This window comes from Cynocephalus volans, chromosome 2 (genome assembly GCF_027409185.1).
Source record: "Cynocephalus volans isolate mCynVol1 chromosome 2, mCynVol1.pri, whole genome shotgun sequence".
Classification (NCBI taxonomy): domain Eukaryota; kingdom Metazoa; phylum Chordata; class Mammalia; order Dermoptera; family Cynocephalidae; genus Cynocephalus; species Cynocephalus volans.
In genome coordinates this window covers 186,780,001-186,800,609 of record NC_084461.1, presented here as the reverse complement: position 1 = coordinate 186,800,609, position 20,609 = coordinate 186,780,001, and the positions used below count along the sequence as shown (strand labels likewise).

At 38.1% G+C, this 20,609-nt stretch overlaps 1 protein-coding gene across 3 annotated transcripts in view; it reads right to left on the bottom strand.

Moving 5' to 3' along the window:
• Positions 1-9,167: 9,167 nt before the first annotated feature.
• The window catches only part of ZCCHC8 (zinc finger CCHC-type containing 8), a 24,997-nt gene continuing 13,555 nt past the window's right edge, over positions 9,168-20,609 (bottom strand). The window contains exons 11-14 of one of the 3 annotated variants that reach the window (XM_063085739.1): positions 18,548-18,669; positions 17,161-17,247; positions 16,791-16,908; positions 9,168-10,576 (exon numbers count right to left, since the gene is read on the bottom strand). In XM_063085739.1, coding sequence (XP_062941809.1) covers positions 9,795-10,576; positions 16,791-16,908; positions 17,161-17,247; positions 18,548-18,669 — 1,109 coding nt within the window. In that variant the 3' untranslated portion in view covers positions 9,168-9,794. The remainder of the gene's footprint in view (positions 10,577-16,790; positions 16,909-17,160; positions 17,248-18,547; positions 18,670-20,609) is intronic. The other 2 variants (XM_063085741.1, XM_063085740.1) reach the window with 2 other exon arrangements.

Below are 20,609 nucleotides of genomic sequence, written 5' to 3'. Positions count from 1 at the left end.
CTATACACCAACGAATTTGAAAATCTGGAGGAAATGGATAAATTTCCAGACACACACAAGCTCCCAAAACTGAGCCATGCAGACGTAGAAAATCTGAACAGACCAATAACAATAAAGGAGATTGAAGTTGTTATCAGAAGGCTCCCAGCAAAAAAAAGCCCAGGACCAGATGGATTCACAGCAGAATTTTAGCAAACATTCAAAGAGGAATTGACACCAATTCTTTACAAACTATTCCAAAAGATTGAAACAGACGCAAATCTCCCAAATTCATTCTATGAAGCAAACATCATCCTGATACCAAAACCAGGTAAAGATACAACCAAAAAAGAAAACTTACAGGCTGATATCCTTGATGAATATAGATGCAAAAATCCTCACTGAAATACTAGCAAACAGAATACAGCAACACATATGTAAAATTATTCACCACAATCAAGTGGGATACATCCCAGGGATGCAAGTTTGGTTCAACATACGCAAATAAATGTGATACACCATATTAATAAAATCAGACACAAGGACCATATGATCATCTCTATAGATGCTGAAAAAGCATTTGATAAAATTCAACACTCATTCATGACAAAGACCCTCTATAAGTTAGGTATAGATGGAAAGTATCTCCACATAATTAAAGCCATATATGATAAACCCACTGCCAATATCATCCTGAATGGGGAAAAGCTGAAAGCTTTTCCTTTAAGAACAGAAACTAGACAAGGATGCCCACTTTCACCACTCCTTTTCAACATAGTATTGGAAGTAATAGCCAGAGCAATCAGAGAAGAGAAGGAAATAAAGGGCATCCAGTTGGAAAAGATGAAGTCAAACTGTCCCTGTTTGCAGATGACATGATCCTATATATCGAACAGCCTAAAGCCTCTACAAAAACTCTTGGAGGTGATAAATGATTTCAGCACAGTAGCAGGATACAAAATCAACACACAAAAATCAGTAGCATTTCTATTCTCTAATAGTGAACATGCAGAAAGAGAAATCAAGAAAGCTTGCCCATTTACAATAGCCACCCAAAAAAATAAAATACTTAGGAATTGAGTTAACCAAGGATGCGAAAAATCTCTATCATGAGAACTACAAACCACTGCTGAGAGAAATTAGAGAGGATACAAGAAGATGGAAAGATATCCCATGCTCTTGGATTGGAAGAATCAACATAGTGAAAATGTCCATACTACCCAAAGTGATATACTAATTCAATGCAATCTCCATCAAAATTCCAATGACATTTTTCTGAGAAATGGAAAGAACGATTTATATGGAATAACAAAAGACCACGCATAGCCAAAGCAATGCTGAGCAAAAAAGATAAAGCTGGAGGCATAACACTACCTGATTTTAAACTATACTAGAAAGCTATAATAACCAAAACAGTATGGTACTGGCATAAAAACAGACACACTGACCAATGGAATAGAATAGAGACTCCAGAAATCAACCCACACACCTACAGCCATCTGATCTTTGACAAAGGCACCAAGTCTATACACTGGGGAAGGGACTGCCTCTTCAGCAAATGGTGCTGGGAGAACTGGATATCAATATGTAGGAGAATGAAACTAGACCCATACCTTTCACCATACACTAAAGTCAACTCAAAATGCATTAAAGAATTAAATATACACCATGAAGCAATAAAACTACTTCTTTTTTTTTTTTTTTTTTTGTCCTTTTCGTGGCCGGCACTCAGCCAGTGAGCACACCGGCCAGTCCTATATAGGATCCAAACCCGCGGCGGGAGCGTCGCTGCACTCCCAGCGCGGCACTCTCCCGACTGTGCCACGGGCTCGGCCCGCAATAAAACTTCTTAAAGAAAACATAGGAGAAACACTTCAGGAAGTAGGACTGGACACAGACTTCATGAATACGACCCCAAAAGCACAGGCAACCAAATGAAAAATAAACAAATGGGATTATATCAAACTAAAGAGCTTCTGCACAGCAAAAGAAACAATTAACAGAGTTAAAAGACAACCAACAGAGTGGGAGAAAATATTTGCAAAATATACATCTGACAAAGGATTAATATCCAGAATATACAAGGAACTCAAACAACTTTACAAGAAAGAAACAAGCAACCCAATTAAAAAATGGGCAAAAGAGCTAGGCAGGCATTTCTCTAAGGAAGATATACAAATGGCCAACAGACATATTAGAAAATGCTCAACATCACTCAGCATCTGGGAAATGCAAATCAAAACTACACTGAGATACCATCTCACCCCAGTTAGGATGGCTAAAATCCAAAAGACTCTGAACGATAAATGCTGGCAAGGTTGTGGAGAAAAAGGAACTCTCATACATTGTTGGTGGGACTGCAAAATGGTGCAGCCTCTATGGAACATGGTATGGAGGTTCCTCAAACAATTGCAGATAGATCTGCCATATGACCCAGCTATCCCACTGCTGGGAATATACCCAGAGGAATGGAAATCATCAAGTCGAAGGTATACCTATTCCCCAATGTTCATCGCAGCACTCTTTACAATAGCCAAGAGTTGGAACCAGCCCAAATGTCCATCATCGGATGAGTGGATACGGAAAATGTGGTACATCTACACAATGGAATACTACTCAGCTATAAAAACGAATGAAATTCTGCCATTTGCAACAACATGGATGGACCTTGTGAGAATTATATTAAGTGAAACAAGTCAGGCACAGAAAGAGAAATACCACATGTTCTCACTTATTGGTGGGAGATAAAAATAAATAAATTCACACACACACAAAAGAAAAAAAAAACCGCGGGGGGGGGAGAAGAAGACATAACAATTACAATTCCTTGAAGTTGACATGACAAGCAAACAGAAAGGACATTGTTGGGTGGGACGGGGGAGAGGGAGGAAGCAGGGAGGTTTCGGTAATGGGCCACAATAATCAACCACATTGTATATTGACAAAATAAAATAAAAAAAAAAAGAAAAAAAACAACATCAAAAGTTTACTGAGTATTTACTAATGTGCCAGGCACTGTACTAGGTGCTTGGGATATATCAGTGGACAAAAAGATCCCTGCTCTTGTGGAACTTAAATTCTAGTGCAGAAATGCACACAATCAACAATCTGGTTAGAGCATGGTGCTGGTAACACCAAGGTCCAGGGTTCAGTCCCTGTACTGGTCAGCCACACACACACACACAAACAATAAGCGAAGTATTATGTAATATATTGGAGACAGAAAAATGCTCCCCAGAAGAGAGAACAGATTAAGGCAAATTGGAAGTGATTGTGGTGGTATGTGTATATGTGGAGTTTTAAATCAGGTGATCAGAGTAGCCTCATTGAGAAGGTGAACTTAAGCACAGACTTGAAGGTGAGGGATTCAGTGAATTGTATTTCAGGGAAAAAGCGGTCCAGGCAGAAGAAACAACCAGAGCAAATGCATTAAGGCAGGTCTGAGAAACTTCTTTTTTGACTGTTCTAATGCAAGTTATATAACGGGGGTGGGGGGGAGGTGTCCATGGTCCTGTTGGACAGAATTCAGAGAAACTTAACATTTTCTTTAACTATGACCATAGGTAACACATTCTGCTCCTACACATGCCTGCGGTTCCTGTCCTGATCTTTGACTTCCTAAGTCATAAAACCATAATAGGTTTAACCAATATAGTAGTGGCTCAGTATTCCTCCAAATGTTCATAAAAAGGATTCCTGTACTGGCCACCCACAAAACAAAACCAAAATGTTCACAAATAAAAACTCTTTTTTTTTTTTTTTTTTTTGTCTTTTTCGTAACCGGCGCTCAGCCAGTGAGTGCACCTGCCATTCCCATATAGGATCCGAACCCGCGGCGGGAGCATCGCTGCGCTCCCAGTGCCGCACTCTCCGGAGTGCGCCACGGGCTCAGTCCCACAAATAAAAACTTTAAAGTAAACTGGATCAATACAATGAACAGAATTGTAACTGGTTTAAAGTGTCCGCGATCAGGACAGGTGTATCATGCGTGTGGGTGGGAACAGAAGGAAACTTGTTTCAAGCCCGTGAGAATTTGCCCTCAGTCTAATCCCACAACCTGTCCTAATCCAGTTTCACTTGTAATTCTCTTATGACTAATGAACTAGCCTTCATGACTGAAAACATTGAGAACTCACTGTGGTATGAGGTCACCCCTACAGACGAACAATGTGAGCTGTGTGGAATGGTAGAGAGCTCAGTTAGGATTCCACCCCTTGCATTTTCAGTAATTCCCTGTATTACCAAAAACTCTAAATGGAGCCACACTGTTAACAGTAAGTTTTGTTTTTTGAAAAAATGCATTTTTGATATCCAGAATTTCTGGTATATAGAATTTCCCATTATCACAGATATAATAAAAGGATTAGGATCATAATTTTTTTATAGTATGATCTGTTCCTTCTTTTGGTTAGGTTATAGAAGTATTTTTGGCATTCTGCTATAGTCATTCTTTCTAGATTTTTTCCATTTAATCCATATGTTAAAAAAATCCAATAAAAGGAAAGAAAATGACATGATCTTCCCAGTTTATTCATAAAGAAAAACTAAAATATAGTGAGATGTTAGGGCACAGTGAGAGAAATCTGGACAGTAATTAGTGAAATCATTTATGCAAAAATAAACTTGGAGAAAAAAAGAAAGAAAACAAACTTGTAGAGTTGTTCGGAGGGATAGTCTAATCACCATTTAAATACTAGGGAGTACTTAATTTTGCAATACCGGTTTCAGCCAAAAAACATTATTTGATACCAGAAGATGAACTTGCAAAACAGTCTCTTAGTGGCTGGCTAGTTAGCTCAATTGGGTAGAGCATGGTGCTATTAACACCAAGGTCCAGGATTCGATCCATATACAAAAGATCCCTGACAAAAAAAAAGAAAAGAAAAAAAAGAAAATAGAACATCAAAGTCTTTCAAGTCAAATCTTTGAATTGACAAGTTAAAATATGGTTAGGCCATGGTTAGAGGTCAAGGGTTTGGATCACTATATATGCCAGCCATACCCACACCCACACCCACACGAAAGTTAAAACATACACGACACGAAAATCGATTACACTGTATAATGATGAATATACTAATTATCCTTATTTGAACATCACATATTGCACACAGGTATTGATATTCAATGCTGTACCCCACAGATATGTACAATCGACTATGTTCCAATAAAAATAAATAAAAATAAAAATAAATAAAATATACATGACAAATTGAAAATATAATTTTGTAGCATACCTAACAAAAGTTATATCATCAAATAACCCAATAGAACAATGAGCAAAGGATATAAAAAGACAATTCATAGAAGAAATAAAAATTACCAATAAACATGATATTCAATCTGATTTATAATCTAAGAATGCATCCTATCCACATTTCCACAAATATTCAAAGGTTTACCTTTAAAAATGTTCACTGCAGCATTGTAAATAAAATATTGTAAACAATATTGAGTGATATGTGGTATACTACTGTGCAGCCATTAAGAATAATAATATTGACATGAAAAGTATAGTATAATTTCACTTTTGTTAAAACATTCATTTATATATACAAAACATTAAAAAAAACCCAAAAAACAAAAAACCAAAAACTTAGTTACATGTATCTGTCCAGGAAAAAGATATATGAAACTGTGAACAATAATTTTCTTTGAAAGTTGTAATTATAAAAAACTTTTACTTTATACTATTCTGTTTTGTTTGAATTTATACAACAAACATGTATTACACTTATAATCAGCAACAAAATCAAAAATTTCCATTTTGGAAAAGAAAAAAAAAAGGTTTTAGTTTTTTCTGGTAGGAAAGTAAATTTCTGTACTGTATGAAGAAAAATGGTGTGGTCTTTATGGTTTATTTTCCTTCAAATTTATGGCTTTATTATTCCTTCTGCTTACAATTTAAAAAGTAAACACTTTAAATAAAGAAAAATCGAGTATCACATTTTACTCTTTAAATGGCTAAGAAAGGGTATAATTACAAATGAAAACATGCTGAAGTTGGACCTAATGTGTAGACATTTCACATCAGCTAAAAGAAGGGTAAAGGATATGAATTCTACAGAGACTTCTCAAAATCATAAAATCCACAAATTCAGAATCCAAATGTGGATAACTAAGACACAATCTGAAAAGTATATGAGTAGGAAGGAAGGTCTTTCAGCTTAATCTAATCTTACAACTTCACTCCATTCCCCACCCCCCTCCTCTCCACCCCACAAATGCAGCCGTTTTGTTTAGGAGACACTAAAAAAAATTTTTTTCTCTTTTTAGACTGCCATCACTTTTTCCCCCTTCACTCCAATATAAACATTCTAGCTACACTGCTGGTGATTTACAAAACATGCCTTGTTCAGAGACTTCTAATTTACTAAGAATATAGAAATGGCTCTGTAATTAAGAACTATTTATAAATAAACAGGGCCTATGTTAAAAAAAAAATTAAAAAAAAAAAAAACCTGTGAACACTTTTCTTTAACAAAATAATTTCACCCTAAACATTTCGAAATGAATTTACACCACTGAATCAAATGAATCTATTAAGTTGAAGGAAAAAGCCTGGCTGGTTAGCTCAGTTGGTTAGAGCACAGTGTTTTAATACCAAGGTCAAGGGTTCAGATCCCAATACAGGCCAGCTGCCAAAAAAACAGGGGGGGGGGGAATTGAAGTGGGGGGTGGGGGGTAAAGAACTTTCCTAAATCCTGAAGGAAAAGACAGGTTGTATGAAGACAGTTCGGGCTCTTGGGAACTGAGTCATCCCTTACAAGACACTTGGGTACTAAAAATTGTTACAAAGCTCTTGTTGGTTTTGCCTGCTAAAGATAATCTACAAAAGTGTAATCCAGAGAGCAAAATGATTCCAGCAGAGAAGTTGAAAAATAAAATCAAGTTGAAGCCTCTTGTTAGTAGAAAGTTGACAGTCTTTTGACCACTTAAGGAAATGCAACCTTTTTAAAAAGGAAGAAATAGATCATTTTGTAGTTTAGTAAGGGCAATGTCTTCTTTCCACTTACCTGCTCAAGGTGACAAAGAGTTGGCCTTGTTTTAGCAACCTTTATTACACTTCACATTCCTTTTAACCCAAGGTAAAGATTAGGAACAGATCCCCACCCCTGTTCCGTCCATCCTGAAGTACAAGTGTTGGGTTATTACCTCACCTACCCACACCTGGAGACCGGTCACAGCATGGACAAGTCCAAACAATAACTTTTTCCTCAGCCAAACATTCTCTTCACAGTACTCAAATACAGCAAACAGAATACGTTTAAAAAATGGGACACCTCCTCAAGGCAACTATGTCCTCTTTTTATGTGCTTCCTTCACTAGTCTCCTGTCTTCATTTGAATTCTGCACTAGGATTTTTCTCCTTGAAATATCACTTGGATGAGGTCACTACAACTGAAGGATTTTTAGATCCTTTTCCCTAATAGAATTCAAACCCCATAGCAAAACAACCCACAGTTCTCAGCATCAATGAATATGCAACTCAATCAACGAATATGCCACTTTTTAAAAAGTCTTTTTTTCTATCAGCCTATGTTTTCTTGAAGTTTTGTTCCTGCTTAACTCATGCTGTTTCCTGTACATTTCAATGCTCATTTTGTCTATGGAACCCTCCTACCTACACTTTAAGGATTAGCTCAAGGGTTATCTTTCTACAAGTCTTCACATATGCTCCAAATGAATTATTTAACCAGTGGCTTTGGGAATTTGAAGCTGGTCCTCCCTAGGTGATTCTCCCACCATCCCAAAAAGGCCCAAGTACCCTACTCTCGTCACATGGCCACTTACTGAATTGTAATCAATATTCTCCTATGATTATATAATTATGCTCATTATAGGTGGCTTCTATCATTTCTTCTTTTAATGCCTCAAAACACATTGAATGACACTTAACAAGTGTGCCCTCAATAAGTAATTAAATAGAAGCCAATTTTTTGAGAAATTGGTGCTTTCATAGAGCTTTTGACAGGAAGGCAGTATAGTGGTTAAGAGAATGGATATGGGTGTCAGAGATATCTGGATTTGGGTTTATTAGGTCATTTAGCTGTGTGTCTTAGGCATTTTCTCTAAAAAAATAGAGTTAACAACACCTACCTAATATGGTGATTGTGAAAATGTAGTAATGCACAAAAATACCTTAACATAATATCTGGCATATGGTAAAGAAATAACTGCTAAGATATCTCTGGTTTTCACAGATGACTGTACAAATGTGACACTTAAAGGGGCATTTAAGCAACTATTTTTACGATTTAGGAAATAGTGAAGTCTTTAGTTGAAGGCTGGCCTCTCAAGAACCATTTCTTGAATGTTGACAAACCTCTTTATCCTCTGTCTCCCCTTCCTTACTTCCATGTGTGATAATGTATTTGCCTGACAGAAATGTTGAGTAAGATAATGTGTGCAAAAGCACTACGTAAACTACTGTAAAGGATTACTTTTATTATGTGTTTAAATTCATAGAAAAAAATGCCAAAAGCATTTAACGTTTTATTCTATTTCTAGTATGTTCTGTGAAGGCCTTAAAAATAAATTTCCCTTTCACATAATTTTCCTTCCCTTTACTGTTTAGAGAACAGTAAATTTGATTACTCAAGTTTTCAAAAATGGAAACTAAATCTGGAATGGTTCTATTTTGCTCCCTCTGTTGGCCTGAGAGCAGGATAACACTGCCTGAGACTAATAATTCAAGATCATGTAAACATTTATTTTCATGGACTTGACTAAGTGTAAAGATGTAATGGCATTCCACATAAAGACAAAAACCATAGTTTCAGCTCTATCTTTTTTTTTTAGCAGCTGGCCAGTAAGGGGATCCGAACCCTTGACCTTGCTGTTATCAGTACCATGCTCTCCCAAGTGTCAGCTCCACCTTATATATTGACAATTAAAAGCAATTTATGTCTACTTTATTTTTAACTATTTATTATCTAGGGTTCAAATCTAGAAAATTATTTTTGTACAAAGACTAGCTGCCCTCCATTTGTTTCGAAATAATTACTTTCAAAGATTCTGTTTCTATATTTAAGGCTGAAATCCACGGAAAGCACCCAAACTTGCAATTTCTTATAATTATGTTTTCTTTGCTACCACTAATTTTTACAACCACATAATTTACATCCAAACTTAAAAGGCTATGTACACACTAATTTAACTGTGAATCATTTGTTTTGTATTCAAAGTCTTAGATTATGTATATGAAAACTAATTTATTTAAACCTCTAAACATAAAGGTGAACATACCTGTATAGCAAGCTTGTATGAAGAATGAAGTTACAAAAAAAGTAAAAGTGTTATTGAAACTGATGCATGTAAATCACTTACAAAAATACCCCAAATGGGATAAAGCTGCTCATCCCTGATTTTTCTCATTTGGTTTTTGGAGTTGAAATATGAATTTAAAATGGTTAGAATTTGTTCTTTTAAAAAGTGATATATTAAATTTATATACAGGATATTAGCAAAATGTAAAAAGGGAAAACAATGTACAAAAGACATAAAAATCATCACTCTTGACAGACACTCACAATCCGAAAATAGTATAAACCTTAACGCACTATCTCTAAACCATCTTATACTTACACTCCCCGCCCAAGTTTCTGTCAGTGAGAATAAAATATTGCAAACTAGTGAGCCCAGTCTTTCCATTCTTTAAAATAGGCTTGACTTTAGACCACAATTAAACCCTGGAGAGATTTTTAAACATGGGAGGGGCAAATAGGAAAACAATTTTTTCTGCCCACTTAGTATTAATTAACAGAAAATAAAGTTATAGATAATTAAATAGCTCTTGGTGGTATGTCAAGCAGTTATTCAGAAGCCTTTTTGTTTTTCTGCTGGTTTCGGGGTGAGTTCTTTAACAAGTTTCTTATCCTGAGGTACATTCCAGTAGATTCTGCCATATTCTCAAATTCAAATGGCGTTATTCCAGTTGCAAACTTGCTCATGTCAGGTATAGGGCTATGAATTTTAGTGGCTATTGAAGGACAGGTGTCCACATGAAGGAGCTTCTGGCTGCCTCCATTCCTAATGTCACAATTTGATACAACGTGGCCATTATCAAGAAGAGCACCTTGAGAATCTACCTGAGCAGACTCTTCCTTTTCCTTCTGACAAAGCAATGGAGCCTCAGAATCTGGACTCGAGGAATGTTCAACTTCGCATTTCATCATACAAGTGTCTGGTACCTCAGGCTCATCCAGCATCTGCTTTTCAGATGTTTTTCCCTCTGGGACAGGGAGGTCTAACTCATTTGGACAAGGTGAGGAGGCAACAGAATTCCCAGTTAAAGGTGTGTCCACGGGAATATCAGAATCACTGTTTACACTCTCGGCCTGCTCCAGAGCCGCCCAGATCCGCCTCTGCTGTTCTTCAAGTTCTTCCAGAGTCAGCGCGTCCTCATCCATAGCTGCAGATGCCGTTCTGGCCTGGGGTGAGTCACTGGGAGTGAGAGGTGGGGTGCCCTTGGGGAGTGGAGGGGTGAAGATGGGTGGAGGAGTTCCCCGTGGTAGTGGAGGAGGAGTGTCGGGAGGTAATGGTGGCTGAAACTGAAAAGCTTTGCTGCTCTGAGAACCATGAGGTATCTCCACATCTGAAATAAGAAAGTTAAGAGATATTATTTAGTTTTACTAAAATTTATTATTTGAACTTGGGTGTACCCAGAGATTCAGTGGCCAAAAATAACTGGCTTGAGAGGGGGAAAACTCTGGAATCTTAGGTGCCATGACCATCACCTAATGTCTTCAATTCACCTCAAAAGACCATCTGCAGGGAGAGCTGTCAGCATCTTCTGGTGCTAGTTACTTTAACCAAACCCCTTGGGAGATCCATTTCTGTGCTGTGTACATTGTTTTATACTTGGAAAATATGCACAATGGCATGAAGATATAGAGTAATTTCTAGGTATTAGGTGTTATAAGTAATGTAGAGATGATTTAAAGTATATGGGAGGATGTGCATAGGTTATATGCAAATACAATGCCACTTTTTATAAGGGACTTGAACTTTCTTGGATTTTGGGATCGGAGGGGGTCCTGGAACCAATGCCCCACAGTACTACAATGTAACTAAAGACTGGAGTTCGTGGCAGAACATAGCCAGAAATTGGACCAGCAGTGCAGGCTGGCTACTGAGTGGGCAGAAAGAAGGCTGACGGGGAGGGAGAAGGGACAAGGCAAGAATACACCTTGGGTTATTCCCAATTCTGTATCTCTAGTCTAGACTGCTTGCCTGAACTATGGGTTCACTGGGCATTACCATCTAGGTGTCCCACAGACACACCCTGTCCAAAACAAAGTACAGTAGTCCTGGTATCACAGGGGACTGGTTCCAGAACCCCTGCAGATCCCAAAATCCAAGAATGCTCAAGCCCCTTACATAAAGTGGTGTCATATTTGCATTTACCCTATGCACATCCTCCCACTTTAAATCATCTCCAAATTACTTATAATATCTAATACAATGTAAATGCTAGAAAGCTGTTATACTGTACTTTTTATTTGCATTATTTCTTATTGTTGTATTGTTATTTTTTAGAAAATATTTTTGATCCGTGGTTGGTTGAATCCACAGATGCAGAACCCACAGATATGGAGGGCCAACTATTTATTTCTCTAAAATCAGGACTCTTGCCCTATTTGTTCTTCTCACTGGTGGTACCACCCGTGGTATCTGCTTGAAGACTCCAAAACAGAAACCTGCTAGTCATTTGAGAGTCCTCTCTTTCCTTCTGTCCCACCCCAGGTCCTTGGCTCTCTGGAGTCCACTCCTTCCTGTAGACTGCCACAGACACTACTGTATTTCAGGCCCATTACTATTTGCCAGGAATATTAGAGTCATCCTTACCTCTGAACTCATTTTCCTTACATCAGTCCTCTTAACTGCTGTCACATTAATCTTTCTAAAACACAAATCTGGTCCTATTAACCTTCCCATCTCAATTAGAAACCCTTCAGTGCCTTTTCATCCCCTTTAGGATGAAGCCCAATCTCCCTCCAGGCCTTACAAGGCCCTCCATGACCAAGAGCTTGCCTACTCCCACCCCTCATCTCGCACTGCCTGGCTTCACAGCCAACTGTCACCTGGTTGCTGGCCCAATGCTACATGATGTGTCATGCTTCTGCATTTGCATTTCCCATGGTTGCAAATGCCCTAACCCTGCCCATCTCGCTGGTAAATCCCTGAAATCATCACTCAAGATGCAGCTCAAAGTTACTCTTGGTAAGGGTCTAGGACTTCATCTAGCACAGCTGCTCAGTTTTTCATTTGTGCTACCATTATAGTCTGTAATCAGTTCTGTGGCAGCCATATGTAACACTATCGTTCTATATGTATCACTACAGGCCTCCACATTCATATTAAAATGATGTATGTATATCTGCAATTGCTAGGTGACAGAGTAGTAACTGTAGAAGGAACTGTGTCTTATTAATCTTTCTGTCCTCAGGGTCTAGTAGAGGGGTCTGAAACATAGTACATGTTTTAAAAATTTGGAAAATTCAAACAAATCTTGAAAGCTATGTAAAACCTGTCTGAACTTTATTGTATAGGCACTAAGATTTGTGAAAAGAATAACATAATGTCATTTAGATTTTATGAAGTTAACTCATTCAGAAGAGGAAAGAATAAATAAAAAAGCTAAAAGAAAGTATGCCCCCCCACAAAAAAAAAATCAGTTATAGCCCCAACAATAGCAATGAGGTAAGAGAGAAAGGCCTGAACTAAAAGGCAAATTAATTACTAAGATATTGTTAGGATTTGGTAACTGGCTAGAAAGGGAGGACAGAATTTAAGTGTGGTTGGAGTTGAAGATGAGTGGAACTTCTAAGTTTAGGTAATTACAAGAACAATGGTACTAGTAACTACAAAAATGAACAAACGAAAGGAGGAAGAGAGGGGCTGCTTAGTTGGCTCATTTGGTTAAAGTATAGCCTAGTAATACCAAGATCAAAGGTTCAGATCCTCGTACCAGTCAGAGAAAAGAAAACATAAAGTTAATAAATTATTTATTTTACAATCTATTTATATATATAAATGCTTTTAAAGGGTCGGCCCGTGGCTCACTCAGGAGAGTGTGGTGCTGATAACACCAAGGCCATGGGTTCGGATCCTATATAGGGATAGCTGGTTGGCTCACTGGCTGAGCGTGGTGCTGACAACACCAAGTCAGGGATTGAGATCCCCTTACCGGTCATCCTTTAAAAAAAAAAGGAATACGTTATACCATACAGTTTAAACCCAAGTTTCATTTGAACAAAACATCTCATTAAACACTATTAACATAAGAAAGTTAAAATATATAGGAAAAAGACATTCAGGCAGCTAAACAAAAGTACTTCAAAAAGTTTGTGGAAAAATAGAATTCAAAGATAATATGAATCCTTCCATGAACTTTCTTAAGTACCCACATATTTCACATTTCAGACTGAATCACTGTACCCACAGGTTGGGACATGGAATCCATTTCACTTGTAACACATAAATTATATGATACAAGAAAATGACAATTAGATTGTCTCGGTGTTTCTTCTGCTCCTTGGGAGTGAGCTGTCCACAGAGGTCACTGAATTTTTCTACTCCTTATGGAGCTGTGCCCCCTCCTTCAGGGCAGGGAACAATTGGGTGGGGGGGAGATTACAGTGGTACAGGGGTGGAAAGGCCTGCTTTGATTTGAGACCATGGACCTCGGTGTTAATCAGTTAGCAGGGCCCATTTGGTTCTTTCACTAAGCAGCTCTAAAACTTCGCCTTGATAATCTGATTAATGATAATTTTGATCACTGTATGGGCACTTACGTGATCAGAACCTATGTGGGGAAGGGGACTGCTATGAACACCCTCAGAGCCCCTGACATTTAGTGTGCTGGCAGGGAGCACTGAGAAGTGACAACGGGAGGACTGACTGGGGGGAGGGGTGATACCAGGAGAGTCAAGACATATGGCTTTGGGCCCTGGGCCTCAGTGTGCTCAGTGTTCTGATCCTGGCATCTTGTAGAGGCTTATACTGGCCCATCTTCTAAGTCTGTGGTTTGGATAAGGAGGCACTTGCCATACAGTCCTTTGTCCATAGCAGGTGATGACATCTTGTGGTGACTTCATTTACAGGTATGGCTGTTTTTAAAGAGGCCAAGGTCCTGAAAACAAAACCAGTTGCCTTTGCTGATGGCTGGGCCCAGAGGGCCTTTAGCAAGTGGCCTGAGGACCGTGAGCTATAAGTAGCAGATATGTGCAGGCAGGCAGAAGCTTTGGCAGCTGCCAGCAGAGGCTTGGTAAGCAAGCCTCCAGCACAGAGTGCAGGGTGAGTGTGGTACAGTGAGCCAAGGCACTGACTGCAAAGAGGAAGGCCCCAGGGAGGTGCTGCTGTGCTTACTATACAGGTGCAGCACTCCTTAGGGGGTGTGGTTGAGGCAAAGACTTGATGGGATGAAGATGAGTCATTTCAGGCCTCTTAGTCTCATCAATAGTTTGTTTTGCAAAGGTCTGTCTGCATGACAGAGAATTAACAAGTTTCTAACTAAACCAAGGCCAGACGAGTGCTAGATCTACTGCCCCAAATTCCATTCTGGACTGAGTGCCAAGGAAGAAATGTGGAGGCACTAAAATTGGAACCTTAAGGTTCTGGCCTCAGGACCAAGAGCCTTACCACACCATATGGACTCAGGTTGATATGAGAGAGACAGACAGACAGACAGATAGACAGAGACAGAGAGAAACTTCCTCTGGAAGAAAGGTTTCTCATGCCTTAGCAATTCCCCAACTTGAAACAGAGGAAAAAGCCTCCAGCACAGGGCTAAAGATGCCTACACAGAAGCATGTGGACCTGGTGACAGGTGTGCCACCACCACAAATCCTCGAACTTTGAGATGGCAACTGTATCTCAATGATTCACAAGCATAGGTGGCTTTCTTCCACAGTATTATAAGTGCGTAAGACCAAAATTCATTTCTTCCTGGGAGATTTCACCCAAGTGAATTTAAGTTCACAGCAGTGGAGAAAGACAACTGGCACTGACTGACTAGCATCCTTGAAAGACTAAAACCAAGATTTTTGTTCACTTAGAAAACACTGAATCTTGACTATGGTCTTTGATAACACTGAGAGGTGCTGGGCCCTGGGAACGTTATTTTGGCTGGGACAACTGCTTTAGGGTTTTGGGGAACAGCTTGTTTTAAAAATTTCATGGGTAGGGTCGGCCCGTGGCTCATTCGGGAGAGTGCGGTGCTGATAACACCAAGGCCCCGGGTTCGGATCCCATATACGGATGGCCGGTTCGCTCACTGGCTGAGCGTGGTGCTGACAACACCAAGTCAAGGGTTAAGATCCCCTTACCGGTCATCTTTAAAAAAAAAAAAAAAAAAAAAAAAAAAAAATTTCATGGGTATGTGACAAAGGCTGTGATAATTCTGTTTCCTACTAACTCTGTGGCCTTGTTAAAAGTGAGACCGGACACTGAAGTAAGGCTGTAGGTGCTGGAAACCCAGGTTGTGAATGCTTCCCAGGTATCCAGGATTCCTGTGGCTGAGACTAAGCAGAGTAAGAAACTTGGGAAAATGATTTGGGGGCTTTGATTTTGGACTTTGAAGTCATTTTTGCAAATAATTCAATTTTGGACTTTAATTTCTTTGAACTTTAAGAGGATTTAATCCATGACTTTAAAATTCCCCCTTGGATTTGAAAATGGAGGGGAGAGCTCATATTCGAATCTGGGCAACTTATATTGCTGATATCTTTTTTTTTGGTCCACATGACTTTGAAATACTGACATCTTATTATTAGAGTATCTTTATGCATTTTATCTTAATATTTAAGTTTCTTCTTTTTTGCAGCTGGCCAGTACAGGGATCCGAACTCAGTACCTTGGTGTCATAAGGCTGGGCTCTAACCAACTGAGCTAACCGGCCAGCCCCTACTTTATCTTACTATTGCCATTTCATCTCACTTCGGAACATCTAACACCAAGGTCAAGGGTTCAGATCCCCATACTGGCCAGCCACAAAAAAATGCTATATCGACCAAATTAGCTAGGCATAATTTGAGATGGGCAACAGAACAAGGAATGAATTTTCAGCCTTGGATTCAGACTGGCCTTGGCATTTATCCAATTAACACAAAGTCTGGATCCATTCCATAGCCTTCTGGGGACAAATTCTGAACATCAGTAGTCCCAAGGGGAAACCCAATGAAGCAGTGGTTGGTGTTAGGGTAAGGGAGGGATCCAAAAGGTTGGAGGAGGACTGTCCTGATCCACTACTGATCTGCTTAGAACCGCTGTCACAATCCTGATTGACCACAGGTTCCATGGTTTAGCCCAAAGGGTTAAGAGAACAAAAAAATTAGAGTATCAGAGAGCAAAGCCTGTGTCCCATTTTAGGTTTCTAGGACAGGTTTTTCCTCAAGACCTCTCTTTCTTGGGGAGGAGACATGATTTATAAGATTAATATGATTTGGAAGGTAACAGGGAGAACTTGATTCAGCTCTGCCCTTCTTCCTCTTTGGGACTGAGCTGGCAGAAGGGCACATGCTTTCCACTGCTTGTCCCAGAGCACTGTCCTGATCAGAGGGGCCAGCCTAGATGTAGCACTGCTGGGCCTGGCCGAGTAAGTCTGCTAGCTGGTCCATTTGGCTCTCATACCATGCCATAGCTTCCAATTCACCTTTTATCAGTGACAGTGGTGATGTTAAGGTCTCCAAGAATAAAATAAAGATTTACTATTTAGTCACTGTTCATAACAGAGCTTCTTCTTTCTAATGAGCATACAAATTCATCCTACCTTCTCAATGAATTCGAAGCCATGGGATGAAACCTACCTGAGTCGAGCTCCATGTCAGCGGAGGAGGCTGCTGAGCTGCTTTCCTTCTTCTGCTTCTTTGGACTACCAGGGCTGGACTGAGATGAAGATCTCTTGCTGCCAGACTTCACACTTGGCTAAAGGAGTAAACCAAACCAAACGCAAGTTAAATGGGGTAGACAAAGAATTAAACTCCATCCCTTCGCTTAAATATGATGTAGCAAACCAATCTGGAGCTAAATCTAGGTAACTGTTGAGTTTAGCTACCATTTTCCTTTTGATTCATCAGATAACAAAGCAAGAAAAGGCAATAAGATGCTAATGAGTTACAAAATCTCACAGATATATGCAACAAATTTTTATAGACCACACTCTTAAAATCTATTTACCACTTGGAAGCTAGAAGTAAGGTAATTGGCAAACACATCCTTCTGCTGACATGCCTGCATTGGTATGGAACCAAACATCCTCCATTCCTAATGATGGAAAGAGAACAAAAAAAAATATGTTTTTGGAAAACATCATGTTTTGAGATTTTGCTCAAAGGAGGTAGAGTGGAGGTCTCAAATTACATTTCTGCTTATGACTTTTCCTTTACTAGAAATTAAGGAAAATAATGGTATGTTGGGGGCAAGGGGATCTGCCTGCAAAATAATCAGGACTGAAGACTAAAAGACTAGTTGACATAATTGCTTGGCTCAAAAAGGTTTCACCTACTGCAAGCAGAAGTTGTAGGCAGTATGGACAGCCTCTTATCAGGCCTCCCTGGCTCCAGTCTCTCTTCCATGATCCACTGGATCCACTGGCACTGCTAACACGACTTATTCACCGCTCATTTCTCCTAACATACTTACTCATGCTGAGTTTTCTATCTTCTGTTCTTTCCCTTTCCAAATAGAGTACTGATCTCTAAGTTTCAATACTGTTCATTTCTCTCTCACCTCCAATAGCACATTCAATAGTGGTTCTTATTATGAATCACTTTGAGTTCTTGTGAAATGTACAGATTCCAGAGTCTGAGTCAGTTTAAGTCTAAGAGCAGGACTCAAGAATGTGTATTTCTTCTGAGTACCCCCATGGGATTCTGATGTAGACTAGTACTCGACCCACTTCCAGAAACACTGATGGTTTATATTAAGCAATTTAGCCCTTAATGAATCACACGCTCTCTTGTGTGATTCATCACTTTATATCTGTTCACTAGACCTAAGTTCAGATCTTTAGTTTCTTTCCTACTGCCCAGTTCCTAAGAACATCAAGAATGCAGTTTCTATTAAAACAACAACACAATAATTAACCATTAAATATTGAAACATTAGATGAAAGTTGAAAAAGAATAAGTGTGGAAAAAATATTCATATACAGAATGAGAATTTTGAGGAGGAAAAAGACAAGAAAAAACAGGAAAAAAGAGTCATAGTATACTTAGGTTTATTACAGACAGAAATTTACTTCCAAAATAATTCTGTAAAATTTATAATACTGCTTCAGAACAATCCCATATTAAAAAAAGAGTCTTTTAATTTTAGAATAGTTTTAGATTTACAGAATGTAACCAATCTATTCCAGCTCCTTTTCTTAGGAAAAAACTGTGATTTTGATGAATACCAAATTTCACTTAAGATTTCAGTTAACATAAAGGACATTAAAAAGTTAAACATGTAAATAAATTTCTTTATGTACAGTAATTGCTACATAAGTTAATATTTTGAACATCCTTTAACATAATAATGTCACATCTAAGAAGAATAAAAACAAAACAAACAGTATACTTACATCTGGAATTCCTCTGGGAGTAGATATATTAAAACCTGGATAGTTTACCAATTTTGAGAGATCATAAGTGACACTTTTACTCTGTTGTACTTCTCCAAGTTCTGTTTCTCCATCAGCACCATCTATTATAGACCATCACAAGTGTTCATATTGGTAGGTGCCAATATATATCCCTCCCCAGACCAAAAGTACACCTGGAAAGTCTTTGTACTCATGGCAACATAATTAGCTTGAAAATGGCTTTAATTATAATTTTTCTGAGCCATTAGATTAGAATTCTAAAACAATGTGGACATATTACTTTGATAACAATAAATATTTAAAATCTTGGAAACTGATTCTTATATGGGTTACTTAAAAGCCTATTTTGCATTGATTTTATGATTTGTCTACTGCTCTATTCCAACACTTTTATTTATATAGTACTTACTATGTACCAGGATAGTATTTTCTTTTCAGAAAGTGTTTTAAGTGGTTTAATATTAAATATTAACTCAGTTAATCTTCACAACAACCCAAACAGGTACATATTATTAAAACCACTTTACGGGTGAGAGTAGTCTTTGAAGGATACTTGGGAACCACTTTATTTAATTTTGAATACTACTAAATAAATCAAGCATTTATTTTGCCAATCCTATAATATCTATATACCTAAAGTAACGAAATAATTTATGAGATAAAGTTTCTCTTTATATAAGTATTCTAGCTAATAAGCCAAGGAGTAATGAAAGAATGAGGATATAACCATTTTACAAACCAACATTAATTAATGGATATAGGCAATGATCACTGTGGACTGATACTATAACAATTCACAGAAAATAAACAAAGGGACTGAGGAATATGCTAAATAACTGCATGAGGCTCGAAAACTCTACAGGGAAAACTACACAGTTTTGTTAAAAACAAGGAAGAAGAATCACAGATTAAAAGAGGTTTAACAGACTATTAATCATCCACAATCTTTTGACCAAAGAATCTCTATTCAAACAAATAAACCAAACAAAAAACAGGGGAAAAAAACTACAGAAATGCAAGCACCTACATAAAGTGGTAAAAGCAACAATAATTTAAATGTCAGTATGAATTTGAAATATATTAAAAAGACCATGACATATCTCTTTGGTACAAATTGGGAAGGGGGCTTAGTGAATTTTTCTTTTTTTACATTTTTATTTTAAGTTACCTAAGTAAGATACAGCAACATTTTCATTTTCAAAAATTTCAGGGCATCAGCGATAACACTAAAGTCTTTAGCTCAATCCTCTCTCCCTTTCCAGGAATAACCACTGTTGCTTTTGCTGTTTATCAATTAAGATCTGTTTTTTGGCTTTTTGAAAATTTAATATCTACCACATTCCACGCACTGTGCTACATGTTAGGGGATACATTGGTGAATAAAATAGGTACGGTTTTAAAATTACAAAGCTTACAATCTAGGGCTGGTGGTTAGCTCAGCTGCTTAGAGCATAGTGTTACAACACCAAGGTCAAGGGTTCAGATCCCTGCACCCGCTAGCCACCAAAAACAAACAAACAAAAAAAACAACATAAAACCAAGCTTACAACCTAGTTGGGAAAAGAGACAATATTCAAGTAAAACAAAAATAAATATATAACAAAGTAAATTTACACAAATTGCAATAGTGTATGAAGAAAACAAACAGGGTGCAGTGATAAAGACTGGCAGGACAGGTGGGTGGATGAGGGAGAGACATACTTAGATAGTGTTCAGGGAACATCTCCATGAGTGTAAACCCTAGAATCTAGATGGGTCTCAGTTAAGACATTTTAAGAATACTTTTTACATATGTAAGTCCTCAAAGAAAATAAGAGATCATTTTTTCATCCACGTGGGTTTTGTTTCTTTTCAAGGTCAATGGCACCATAATGTATAAGGTATATAGAAACTTATTTTTTTTAAACTCAGAAACACAGAAAAATTTTACCATGTCAGCTCATATAGATTTATTCCACTCTTCAAATGTTGCACGGATTCCATAGCCTAGAACTTATCTAACTATTCCCCTTTAAGGACCTTAATGTTGTTTTTAATTTTT